The following is a 14,614-nucleotide window of genomic DNA, read 5'->3' as shown; positions in this document are numbered from 1 at the left end:
AGTTCGCAGATTAAAAATGCAACTTTTTATCTATAATGTAACATCCGGTCACAAACTAATTGTCTAGTAAAAAATCAATTAGAGAACAATGAATGATATTGGTATAGCAAACATAAAAATACAAATTTATATGAAATAAATGTTAAAATATAACATAATAACTACTTTAAATATTAATACTATTACCTTTCCATATTTTGAAAAAAGCTGTTTTAAATCAGTGGCCTTAGTGATTGATGCCAAGCCACTAACCCAAATATTGCGAACCAAGGATGAATTGTTTTTCTTTGCTAAAATATAATTTTTTAAGTGAGATAAAGGTGATATACATAATTCTATAATTTAAAAGCAGTAATGAATATTGTATTTCAAAAAAATAAAGCAGTACATAACTAGGGCTTGACAAAATTATTTTTCTAAAATTTATTAATTAATTTTGCTCATATTTGTTTTAGATTTCATTAATCAGTCAACACCATTATTAATACTACTAGAAAATTACTAGTCTCTTCAAAATATGTGTTTAATTTAATCTTGTTTAAATGCTTCCATTTTACCAACATACAATACACCACATTTATGTTCAGTAGAATAAATTTTGAATTTAACTTAAATAAATAATATAACGAATAACATATAATTAAATCAAAATTTATGAATATTATTCTAGAATATTTTAAAAGTTGTTGTTGATAATTACATTTTAAGCTGAGTTTTGAGTATTTTAAGGGTATAATATTTTGAATAGTTGTTATTTATAACTTACTTTAAAATTAAAATATCAATAATATTTAATAAGACACCCTAAATATATTTTTACTTTTCAATTTATAATTTTTTATTTACTCTAAATTCTTATAATATAAGTAATTAAATTAATTAGTTTTGCTAGGTGCAAATTAATATGTTTGCACATTTTTAAAATGAACAGACAAGTAATGACAGACAATTTAATATAAAAATAAGTGAGAAAAAAATATGATTGCACACCCACTACAAATCTCAAATTAATAATAAATAATTAACTTACATGTTTCACTTGATATTTGCAGAACCTTTGAATCATTACTGAAAATATTGAAATAACAATTAGTTTAATAAATCTTACATGATACAAAACATTTTTATAATTTTGGATAATAAACAATTAAGTAAATTTTAAAAATATTAACAAAAATGTTAAAATTATACTTATTCCCATGTCACGACATAAATAAAAAAAATGTTATTAAAATATAATGCTATTTAAATTACCATCAACATATTTATCAAATACCTTATATTCATAATATTTTTTATAAAGTCACTTTGGGTTCAAATTTTTTACCATTTTCATAATATACAAATTTATTGATACAATATTTGATTTTATCGAAAAATTAAATCATAAAATTATACTTAGTATTATGAAAAAGTAATCAACATTAAAGTCACTTGAAAAAATATTTTTGGGAGAAATATTATTATATTAACATAATTTATATAAAAGTGTGTCAATAAAATAAAATAACTTTTCTTGATACAATAATTGATACAAACAAATTAATATGTACATAATAGATCACACATAATTATCAGTATTGTAATATCATTCTAGTAAAAGACAAATTTGTAATTTCTTATTTGTCATACAATAGTTTTTACTCAATATTATTTAATTTTTTTTTGTTTTTGAAATTTGTATTTCTTAACAATATATTTTATATGCATTTTTTTTTTTTTTAATAAATATTGTCTTGAAATTGTATAATGACTATTATGCTTTTTTTGATACAAATAATAAGTACTATAAGTACAATATCAGTATTTAATGTCAACAACATTAATTACTTTATGTTTTCATGACATTTTGTAAGATTTTACATTTGATTATGTAATAATTTTCTTCTTATGATTGACTTGAGCAAACTAATTTGTTTGATTATAATTCTCTTTGATTATTATTTTGATATCTTAATTCATATTTGTAATTAATTTGACCTTCAGTTAATGTTCATCCACATTTTTGAAACGTTCATCTTTATTCCATCAACATTGTTTTAACTTCAATAGTTAGACATAGGAATATCAACCTTTTATTTCCATATACTAATGCAATATTGTACTATTGTTTTCAAATAATATACAATTTATATTTATACAATCATTTATGCACAAATTCATTTTTTACCATCCAATTTCCATTATCATTCTTAACTAGAAAATTCAACCAAAAGGTAAATACTTAGTAATTTTCAAGTGACTTTATACCTATTGACTCAGAATCACAATTCTAGTAAATTCTGTTTAATTTTTAATCAATCCATCCTTTAATAAGATTAGCACAAATAATATAATGTATGTATTAGTTATATACATATATATGCATAATTTAAGTATACCATTTGGATGATACATTTATAAATAATAAAAGTTAAAATTTTAATTGATATATAGCTATGCTATAAAAAATTAGTATTTAAGTAATGTATTAAGTAAAGTAGGTAATCAAAATAGCTTTTGTTTAAAATATAACTTAATATTGTATGAATATTATGCATGCTTTTATAATTTTTAAATTAATAGTGGACTAAATAGCTATCTATTTCAATGGTATAAGTATTAGACATAATCATTCTAATACTAAAAATAACTTACACTCAAAAGTTAAATAGCATGTATCTACAATACTATACTATAACAAATTGTATTTGAAAGTTGAAGTTTAAAATACAACTAAAATAGTAATAATACTAATCCTAAATTTTAGATTAACTTTCATAAAATCATATCAAATTTTCTAACACACTAATTATTTGAATCAATATATCTACTAATAAATTATCAGTTTAAAATAGAACTATAAATAGCAAAACTCATAAATATAAGGAAAGCTTATAATATTCTATCTGAAAATTTAATTATATTAAATTTTTGATTTCTGAATAAATGTTTAATAAATTAAGTCACTTTTTATACCTCAATAACAATAAGCATTTTAGTTGAATTTATAAAACTGTACAAATACAATCAGTTAAAGAAGAATTAATATTTCTTAACATTAATTATAAGTGCTTATATGTAATAAGAAATAAAAATTCTAAAACATACTAAAATGATAACACAAACTTAAAAATGTTAAATTGTTAACATTATTAGCAAATCAAATTAAACCATTTAAACTTGTATGATATACCATTTGAAATAATGAAACCAAAAACCAACATAATATCAGTTTTATCTAAATTATATTCATATAATTCCCACACAAAATATATGCAACTGAAATTTAAAAAACCTAACCCACGTCTTTTCTCCATTAACTTTTGCATGTAATTTGGTGTATTCAATTAAGTTTTTCCATATATATATAATATAATCACTGAAACCCTAAATGGGGTACTTTTCCAAGCTTGGTTGTACTAAAAAAGTTTTAATAATAATAGATTTTTATTATTATTCGGTAGTCATATGGATCAGTCCTTGGTGCGATTTTCCGATGAAGGGATTAAGAATCAAGTTGTCGAGACTGTGCTCAAAACAAACCTCTGCTTATTGCCAGTTTCCACTTTATCTTTAACTTGTTTCTCCTCTTCTTTCTTCTCATCTTTGGGCATACTGACACCGATGATGGGTTTTGAATTGCTGATGTCCTTGTCCTCTTTGTGGATACTCCGTGGTTTATCTCCAACAGATGATCGCTTCTCAGTTGCACAGCGGCGACTTTTGACTAATCCAGTTGTTGCTCTACTGCTACTAGCAGAAACTGGATGGCGAGATTCTCGCTGTTTGATCAATGTTTCTTCTTTGGTATGGTTCTCGATCAATTCGTCTATATTGCGTCACACAAATTAAATATACATAAACACAAATTATCTATAAATGTACGCAATATATCTGTGGTATAAACAGGTTAAATATAAACCTAAATGAAAAATAACATGTTTAAAATATGAAATTAAATAATGAAAACAATACAACAATATGAAGGGTTAGTATTTAGTATTATGTAACTAATACACATTAAGCTTTAACAGTAATTATGTAAAAAAAAAATATAGAACTAAATCTCCTACATTTTTTATATAATTTGTTCTACTACCTAATGATTAATTATTTCATTTATAAATATCTTTTAATTAGAAAAAGTTGTATTTATTAATGAAAAGTTAAATATGAACATGGAATACAACATTAATATATAATGAATAATAGAAATAGTATCAAACTTCAAAAATCTTAGGAAATTCCTTTATTTCAATTAATATAAATATTATAATTATTAAATAGAACCTAATAATTAATAAACAAAATATTATTCAAGAACAAATAATAATGAATTAGTCTAATCGACTATTTTCAAATTTAAAGTTATTGAATATTGTTGAGATTAGTCACTTGATCATAAAAGTATAGAAGATATCATTATCATTAGAATAGATAAACAATTTGATTTTTTTATGTGAAGAAGTTTTATGAGAATGTAAATTTGTTTATTAAAACCAATAAAACTCTTTACATTGACTAACTAATTAATAAAGTTTTAAAGAACTTATTGGAACTAACATTTTTTTATTTCCTAATATAATCTTAATATTTTATCAACTAAAAAAGAAAATGAATTAACTGATGTCAATAACTATAATCTATTGGGAAGCTAACAATTTTTTATGTATAGTTAATACAAAACAATGTATTTTCATGAAAGGTTACATACCTTAAAATGCCAAACCTATAATAATTTATATTGTAACCACCCTCATTACATTTCTGGAAATTAAAATTTAACTTCTTTTTATAAGGAATAGGAACTTATGATATACATTTTGAATTGGATTCTTCTCGCAAGATTTTAAGGCTATATGCTCACTTAATTCAAATATAACATACATTAGTATATTTAATTTGAATACCATGTAGCATATAAAAATATTTTTAATCTTTAAAGATATTCAAAATAAATAATTATAATATAAACAATAAAATATTATCTCCATTCTCATTTCTTCAGCTTTAGTAAACTATCTGTATACATTTGGTACAAAAATTATATTTTAAAAGGGTATCAATTTAAGCACCTTTTAAACACAACATATTTAGCTTCAACTATTTCTTTTTGTTGGCCATAATAATATATTTTAACAGGCTACTTAAATTCTTGAATAACCTTACAATCAAGATTCATTATTCATAAGTCAATAATCTCAAATTTTGAGTCTATGTCATGAGATTTTTAGCAAATTTAAATTATTGTAATCTTAGTAGCAATTCAATCATGATAATTTCTTCTTTATTTTATTAATTATTTATTCACAGTTATTTTCAGTAATAAGTTTCATACTTTAAAGGCCAGTCCATATAAAGTAATGTTTATCAACTACCCAATCATAGTTAGATAAAAAAAACCAAGCTTCTTATTTGGTTATATAAATGCTTCTAGACTTTGGAATCAAAGTACTACTCCAGTAATACTTAAACTGGAATGATATATTTAAGTTTCGTATCTTATAATTTCACTTGGCTATTTACTTAATTTTACTTGTGTTTATTTTTTGTCCAATTTCTTGATGCTCATAAATATAGTTATTGAACTATAAATATTTCTTTTTGAACATAGATTGTTATTAAGAACAGCGGAATTCCAAATAAACTTCATTTTACAAACACTTTAATCTAAGTCTGCTAACCATTATATAATATAAGATTTACATTTTGAATGGTTTTTATTGCATTTTCAATTAATGGCTTTTATCTTAAAAAATTAAAGTTTTTCTGTTCTTCAAGTAGTATGTAACATTGCTGTGTCTTTAGTTCAAACGTTTTTAAATTTTGTTTTGTTCAACAAAATATATTATATTAATCTTCTTTCAATTCCAAAGAAGCAATTAATAAAATAACTAAATTTTCCATAAATTTAAAAAGATAATTAATAAATGCATAAAATTATATCAAAACAAAAACACTACCAGCCCTACCAATTATAATAAAAAATGCAATTTTGTAAGGAACCTGTTTTCTAAACATTAATTTTTAAATGAAATTAAAAAAATAGGTACTTATTGGTAACAATTATGAACTTATAATAATTAATAAAAATGGTTTAAAATTTCAAAATCAATAACCAAGCATAGACATTACAACAATAGATTCTATAGTTCTATATGTTATACTTATAGTAATATCTACATTTTAATCTTGAAAATATTCTTTGTATAAATATTAAATACTACAGAAAAATTGTCAGACAGTTGTTGAAAATAGGTGATTGATATTTGAAAATTTAGACACATATTTTCTGTTTGATTTTTAAATTTGAAACTTTATCAAAAATACGATTAATCATTGGTTAAGTATATCCTTTTTTCAATTTTCATTAAGAAAAAATTATACAATAAATGTCATATTTATGAACCATAAACACAAGATAGTTATAAAACCGGTGTAATAATTGTACATATATATTTAAGTATAATGAATAAAATATTGTTTTACTTTATACTCCAAATTATAAGAAAATTAATTAACTCCTACATATTAAATTGTGTTCACTTAGTGTTTAACAAATATAAATTTGTTTTTATTGATAGTTAATTTATATTTACCCTCTTTTTCTATGTTGGTATCTTCCTGAAAAGAAAAAAAAAATATTAATATACAAAAATAATTTAACTGTTATAAATATAAAATATGATTTTAATTTAAGTATGAGTATAAGGTCTTAACTACTACACCTAAAATAGTTATTTATTATATTCTAGTTTTAAAATTAAAAATAATAAAATAATTCACCAACATAAAATTTAAGTACATCAAACAATTGTATTTATTGTGTTAATAGCTACTGCCTGTATAGTAGTAGTTAGCTACTTTTTTCATTTTTAAATGTTCTATGATATTTTTTATAAATTCCTACTTACCTATAACTCATTATGCAATATATAGTAGTAAAAATCATTTATTAAATTCTACTTTTAAATATTTAGTTAATAAGACAATATTTTTCAAATAAATAGATTATGTATTTTTATAAATTACTTCATTTTATAATCAATGAAATTATCATTAAAAGAAAATAGTTTTTAAGACACCTCAATTTTAAAATACTAAATACAATTGTAAAATATTCTGGAACTTAATTAGCTTATATAAGCATTTATATTAATATGTTGTACTTAGTTATTTTAAAAATTAATAATAATAATAACTCAAAAATCACTAAAATAATACAAAATATAAGCAGTGATTTAATGAAATTAAATATTTATTTACCTCATCTGCAAATAATTTAATATCGTCTTCTCCAATTGTCAAGTTAATAGAGTCTTCATTATTGTCATCTTTATTATGTTCCTGAGTAGATTTTTCCTAAATTAAGTAATAACACAAGTTATATGACAATTATTAAACTTAAATATTAACTATAAATATTACTCAAACTTACTGTATTATTAGTTTGATTAAAATCGTTATTACTGTAATTTGTTTCTTCATTAGCTTCATGATCTAATTCCTCGTCGATTTCATGATCTAATTCTTCATCTTGTATATCATCTTCATCTTCATTGCTTTCTGATATAACTTCTTTTACTTTGACATCATTGTTTTTATATTTATTTTCTTCTTCATCGTTATTAATAATAGAAGTTTTTTCCTTAACTTCTGCATCAGTATTTAAATTATTCAAATATTTAGTTTGTTTTACTTCATTACTTTCTTCTTCAAATAAATTTTCTTTTGTATTTTTAGAATTTATTAATGTGATATTTATTTCATCTTCAAGTTCTTTTGTATTTTCACGAGTACTAGTTGAATCAGAATCAATATCAGTTTGCTTTTGAATAAGTGAAATTGCATTTACACCTGTTTCATTTAGTTGTAGTTCATTTGTATCAATTTCCTTAGCTTCTGCTTCATTTGAATCAATTACATCAGAGTTAATTGTATCCAATAAAATTTTTTTTGAATCTTCAGAACTAACAATTGTATTGTTACTATCTACTTGTTCTTGATTTACATCATCATTTTCTTTTTGTAAAACACTTGAAGTGATTTTTTCTTTTGATTGTGTCATACATGTTTCTAAACAAAACAATTTAAATTTTATAAATAATATTAAAATTAGATAGATATTATTTTAATTAAAGTGATTTTAAGAAAAATAAATTGCACATCATGGCTGATAAATTACAAATTCAATTAAAAATTCCTACTTTATTAAGGATAATTGGTATTATTGATCATTAATTAATCTTCATCTTATTAAATATACATAAATTGTGTAAAATAATTTTGAGCATTGACGATTGATGATATATTGTATTGAAAAATTTCTTAGTAATAGATGTAAGTACAGGCAATGTTAAGATTAAGTTGCAAGCTTATAAATTAAAAATGCATTATAAAACTTATTTCATAATTTTTTTTAAGCACATGTTGCACAGAGTTATAAAGATTATGTATTAATGTTATTAGTTATTATGTAGCCTAAAATCCTTTGAGATGGGATTAAATGATGTTTTAGGGAGTGTTTTATAGTAGATCCTGTGGTATTAAGTGACATGAGCTATGTAAAAAAAGTAAATAGTAGTAGCACAACAGTATATATACAGTTTTGAAGCTGAAGATGCCAATTTAAACTATTAAATTTACTTTCTGCAATATAAATTTAATGAAAAGAAATCAAAGCTTAGACGTAATGACCTTGCTTCTGACTTACTTAAAGAAAGATAATGGTAAAGACGTTTATATTATAATTCTCAAAAGGCAAATCTTATAAAAATATATTGAAGTATGGTGATTTCACAACAAAACAATTTGTCTAACCTCTATGTAAAAAATAGCTAAAAAATCCGTCATTTATTAGATCTTTAATCATTACAAAGGTCTGATGATATCATGAATAATAAGTTAATTGAATTAAAGTACACTTGTTTTGTTTCAATAATTTACTTTATATGACACAAAATAAGATTGTAATAATATTTGTACTTTTTTAAAGCACGTAATTATGGATCTTAGTGAAACAGAAAAAAAATTAACATCAAAATATCAATATAAATTCAAAGTTTCATTCAAAATCAAAAAGAAGTATTCAAAATGTGTCAATAATTAGAAAATTGAAAATAAAAAACATTGTTAGTATTTCCTAATAACTAGTTCTAATAAGTTTGTTGGGAGTGTTGGGACAAAGAAAAACATAATCAAGTTATATGATCAGTAAAAATGAAATTGTATAAAATTACCGATTTTAATCATAATTAATGAACCTCTTAAAAGTAAATTTCACAGATTCATTTATTACAAACCTTTTATCCTAAATGCTGGTTAATTATAATTAATTTAACATTATGTTTCAATAAATTAATTTACTTATATAATGTATATATCTACTATTTAATAAAAGTTTAGTAAACAATTATAAATATTTTTTATGACATTTACAATTTTAATATGTTAATATATTTTACACTATTTTCACATTTTATAACACATACTACCTCAAGACTATTTTTTTTCTAAATTGTCTAATATATTCCTTTACGTAATAGCATTATTATATTATGTATTATGTTAAAAAGAATTCAACTAAATTTGTTAATATTAAGTGATAACTATAAACTGAATTACTTAAGTGTATTCTAACTTTGCTATAGATACTATTAGTAAGTATTATTATTTTAAATACTACCAAAATAATTTTTTTTATTTTATTATATATTTACAAAAGATATTTACAATATAATATATTCACAATAGGTTTTTAACATGATAACTGATAAGTAAATAAGTGTAGAAAACTTGAAAAATGTAAAAGATAAAAAGTTCCTGGACAAAGATTGAAATTGTTTTAAATATAATATTAATTATTACTTTTAATATTTCAATGTAAGCTATAATACCTTTAAGTCCAAGATACATTATATGTTGTACTTCAGACTATTTTTTAGTTATTAAAAAACAATAATTTCATAATAAATTTGATTTAGGAGTTGGAAAAACCTAAGCTTTGTTAAACCTATAATATTGTTGATATGCGTCAACATTAAATATTCAAAATTAAAACCATCAGAAAATGATTTGTATAAATGATCAAAAATAGAATGAAAAATTAAAAATTTACTTGACTTTGGTCCAGGTTTTCTGCCAATTACATTTTTCTTTACTGTTTTTGTTGGAGTAATTGGTTTTTTCTTCTCAACACTTGGAGATTTTTTTTCTGGCATTACTGATTTTTCAGTTAAGTTAACATTTTTCAATTCAAATTTATCAAATGTACAATTTTCTGGATTTTCTCCTTCTTCAATAAGCGCCTGAAATAATAAGATGAATTTAATATACATGATAGTATTATATTAATTGTAATAAATGAATTAAATCAAAGACAACTGAGCAGCAAGGTTCTTAGATACTTGTTTAAATTTATATTACAAATGTATTCAAATTAACTGCATATTTAGTTATTTTTTTTTTTATTATTCATAATATTGCTTAACACATTGACTGCTATGTTAAAACAATATGTATTATTAATATGTGAAACATATTTTTCTAAGTTATTCATAATTTGTATTTATTTTGAAAAAATTTACATATATAGGTATATAATATATAAAACATGTTATTACATCAAAAATGTTTTAGATTCCTACTACACAGCTGCATTTATTTTAGTATATTACACCATAGAAAAATTAATGATTTAAAACTGTATTCATTTATGGTCACTAGCTGTCATGTGATGTATAAATAATATGGTGCGACTACCGGCATTGATAAAAATGTATTGTAATGCTGTACAGAGACCGACAGTCGCATAGCAACCAACATATTAATCTTCTTAATTTATATTTTAGAAGTTATTTATAACTAAATAAAAAGAACCCAAAATATACTAACAAAGTTATTATTATTTATAATAAAATTCAAACAATTTAAAATATTTATGTAGATATATTTGTTTTTTTATATTTATTTATTAATTTTATACATTGGTTCTCAAATGATTAACTAAACTAAACTTATAAAAAACATTCATTTATGATACAATAAGTATTTTATTTTTTTACAAATATAAGGAAAAATTTCCAATAATTTTCAAATATCTCTTTCTGAGCCATAGACATTTTTATTTACATTAAAATATTAATAATAAATGACTGCAAGAGTATAAAAATCTAATATTGCATAGTCTCAGTAAAAAGATGTAAAAAATATATAATCTTGATCTTAATTTATTATATTATTTAACAATAGCATTGCTTATCGAGTATTTATTATTTTAAATATCTACTGAAAATTATCCTTAGATGCATTACGAGTGATTCGTTGTGAACTAAAATTGTCATATCAATAGTAGCTGGATTTATAACATCCATAAATAAGAAAAAACCCAACTATAAGATTAAATTTACACCATAATACAATTAATATTTCAGTACATACAAAGATATATACAAATTGATGCAACTTATTATAACTTAGACTGTTTAAACTTTCACCTGAGACAGCAAATTTCAATAGATTGGTAACTAAATAATAACAGAACTTTACGCATGATTGTGTAATTTTAATAAACTCTTCCTGCCATACTTAATTCTAAAAATGCAATTGGAACTACATACATGAAAATCCATTTTTTAATGATATTAAAATGTATTTTAGATCACCATGATACAGAGTGATTCACCAAATATACTCATTCCTTTTTTTAAATTTTTCTATGATATAGTTATTCAAAGTTTTTAATATAATTAAAGACCATAATATTTTCAAATTTATATTTTTTGAACTAGTTAAGTAGGAATGTTAAGTTGGAATAATCTTTTTTTTTCAAACTACAAATTCTTTTTATAAAAGTAAATTCTTTAAAAAATATTTGACGAATCAGTAATTCTAGAATTATTTAATTTTGTATACTAAGGGTAATAAATCTATGATTGTCGGTTCAAGAGATCTAGGATCTATGAAAATTTTAAAATTTTAGTAATTTGTTTTAATCTACCTATCAATATTTATTATTCATAAAAATGATTCAAGTATAACTAATACTAGATTTAATATTACATCTATTCTACTTCTGTAAAACCATTTGTAAAGGACTTTTATTTTTAAGTAAATTTTAATAATTAAAAAACTATTTGTTCCAATTTTGAAAAAAATTATCTACTAAATAATTCACAGTAACATAAATTTGATTTACCATAAACGGCTCTTTAAATAGTATTAAAAATTTTAAAAATTTGCTTATTGTTTGTTTAGAAATCTCATAAACTAGAATTTTAATATATCAGTGACATTTATTCTGGGTATGCAAGTTGTGTTAACGCTCAAACATTAATAAAATATTCATGTATGCTCATTATTAAAATAAAGTTATGTTTTAAGTAATAATATTAACATAAAATAATATTTCATATTTTATAATAAATAGAAATAATAGGTGAAATTTCAAGTTTCTAAAATATTTTCTAATGCTTTGCTGTATAAAATAAACAATATTACAATAAAAAAATAGGCAGCATAATACATAAACATAAGCCATAACACTACAAAGGATTATTAATTTTTAACAACTAACTATTATAGACATTTGATTTTGATAAATCATTTTTCAGACTGCACTCAGCACATTAATATTTTTATTACATGTACTGTAGTATTAATAATGATTTGATATATTTTTAATTTTATAAGTTTAAAAAGCCTAATATAAAAAACTATAAAAAGCCACTGAAATAAATTCTATATTAAATAAGAAAAAGGGGGTTGAGCGTGCTTGGTAAATCACTCAATATATTTGTCCAAATAATTACACAGGTTACAGTTGTTTATAATAAGTATGATACCCATAGTATTAAGTTTAATTAAATAAATTGTCAACTATTCATCATCGAAATTGCAATTAAAAATATGTAGAAATAGATGACTACAGTTTCATAATAATCAAAAATTAAAGCAATTATTATATAAACTATGAACAAATACATAAATGAATAGTTGTTACATATTTACATTTGAGAAGTAATAATACTTATCAAAATATAAACGTCAGATTCTATAGGTAGTAATAAAATGTTTGTATCATAAAAAATAAAATTTCATAGAATATTATAAATATGTTGTGTTGAAAACAAATCCAGTACCTACCAATTGATTTTATATTTTTGCTATACAACCTAAACTTAAATACACTTACCTTTTGCAAACGCTCCAATAGTATCGCTTTTACTCCAGTTTTATCTAAATCACGTCTTTCAAGTTCAGAGCGTAATTCAGTAACCTTTAAATCACAAATTTTCCGTGGTTCTAACTTATCTGACATTTTAATTGAATGTAAATTCAATTCAGTATTTACGTAATAGTGATGACTAGAATATAATTATGGATTACTATTTACTGTTCACTTATTAAAACTTCCACTGTGGCACAAAAAATTAAATCCTTAGAAAAATATGACTATAATAGAGTAGTATCAAATATCATGATTCATGAATATCAAATATGAGGTTAAACGAAGTTATTGAGCGCTTCATACATAGTAAAAACATAAGGACCTATGAGCATTGAGTATTTGTATACAGTACACGACTACACGAGTAGACGAATCAGAGTTCCGGACTTCGAGCATTTGTCAAATGAATCGTAATTCACAAAATTATATATTTTGGTTGGTCTAAAGAATTAATCAGTGTTGCCAGCACTTATAACAAAAATTTCCACTGAATAGATTAAGCTATACTATAATTCTATAACCGTGGTTCGAGGATTCTTATCAGTAAATTAAATTATAACATTTTAATTTTTAATCAATTATTCATATTTCATGATTTCTAATCTTCATGTTCATGATTATTCATTAATTTATCAACATAAATTATAAACAAATAAAAATGCATAATACGTTTCAAAAAATAATAAATATATTATAATAAATTGTGTTTATAATCTAATTGTTATCATTTTGAAATGTTAGACCGAGAGCACTATAAAAAAAAACTGTCTATTTCTTATCCAGACGCCCAACCACAACTCCTTATTTTGTTAAAATAATAATATAGCTATTTACTATTTAGTATTTAGAAATGGTCCGTAATCTATATTATATTCTTGTATGATCTATGGACCTTTGGTTAACTCAATTGATCTAACTAAACTACTTAGCGTAAAATAATTTGGCCCGGACTTCGTTGTATCGTGCCAGTATATAAATCTAGATATGACATAACATTAACATTTAATATTGGATTAACCGATGTCACTAGATAAATTACCTACATAATGTATTTTTAGATATTCCAAAGTACCTAATTTATTTTACTTTAAGTATTAGGTAGATACCATTGATCATACAATAGATCTAGGTATTTAAATAGTCGATAGACTAATACTATAAAGATGATAGAATAGTCTTCCATAATCAATGGTAAGTAATACGGAAGGTTGATTTAATTTTTACCAACAAAACGAATTTCGTTAAAATTATAATTTTAAATGCTTGTATAAAAATATTGCAACTTTGAATTCCCGATATTTTTTAATTGATAAGTAATCAAATTATGAAGAACTTTTCTTCATATGACATTTTCAAGCATTTTTAGTTTTTAACAATCAATAAATTTTGACTAAGATTTATAAA

The 14,614-nt window shown here is 22.1% G+C and overlaps 1 protein-coding gene across 2 annotated transcripts in view; it reads right to left on the bottom strand.

Moving 5' to 3' along the window:
• LOC112591114 (scaffold attachment factor B1-like) overlaps positions 1-13,613 on the bottom strand; it is a 16,758-nt gene extending 3,145 nt beyond the window's left edge. The window contains exons 1-8 of one of the 2 annotated variants that reach the window (XM_025334786.1): positions 13,175-13,613; positions 10,100-10,289; positions 7,421-8,058; positions 7,249-7,344; positions 6,582-6,606; positions 3,526-3,811; positions 1,031-1,068; positions 187-290 (exon numbers count right to left, since the gene is read on the bottom strand). In XM_025334786.1, coding sequence (XP_025190571.1) covers positions 187-290; positions 1,031-1,068; positions 3,526-3,811; positions 6,582-6,606; positions 7,249-7,344; positions 7,421-8,058; positions 10,100-10,289; positions 13,175-13,300 — 1,503 coding nt within the window. In that variant the 5' untranslated portion in view covers positions 13,301-13,613. The remainder of the gene's footprint in view (positions 1-186; positions 291-1,030; positions 1,069-3,525; positions 3,812-6,581; positions 6,607-7,248; positions 7,345-7,420; positions 8,059-10,099; positions 10,290-13,174) is intronic. The other variant, XM_025334787.1, reaches the window with a different exon arrangement.
• Between the last annotated feature and the right edge of the window lie 1,001 nt (positions 13,614-14,614).

This window comes from Melanaphis sacchari, unplaced genomic scaffold (assembly GCF_002803265.2).
Source record: "Melanaphis sacchari strain LSU unplaced genomic scaffold, SCAv2.0 Contig12_pilon_pilon, whole genome shotgun sequence".
NCBI classification, from domain to species: Eukaryota; Metazoa; Arthropoda; class Insecta; order Hemiptera; family Aphididae; genus Melanaphis; species Melanaphis sacchari.
The sequence above is the reverse complement of the archived record's forward strand: the minus strand, read 5'-3'. Positions and strand labels throughout refer to the sequence as shown.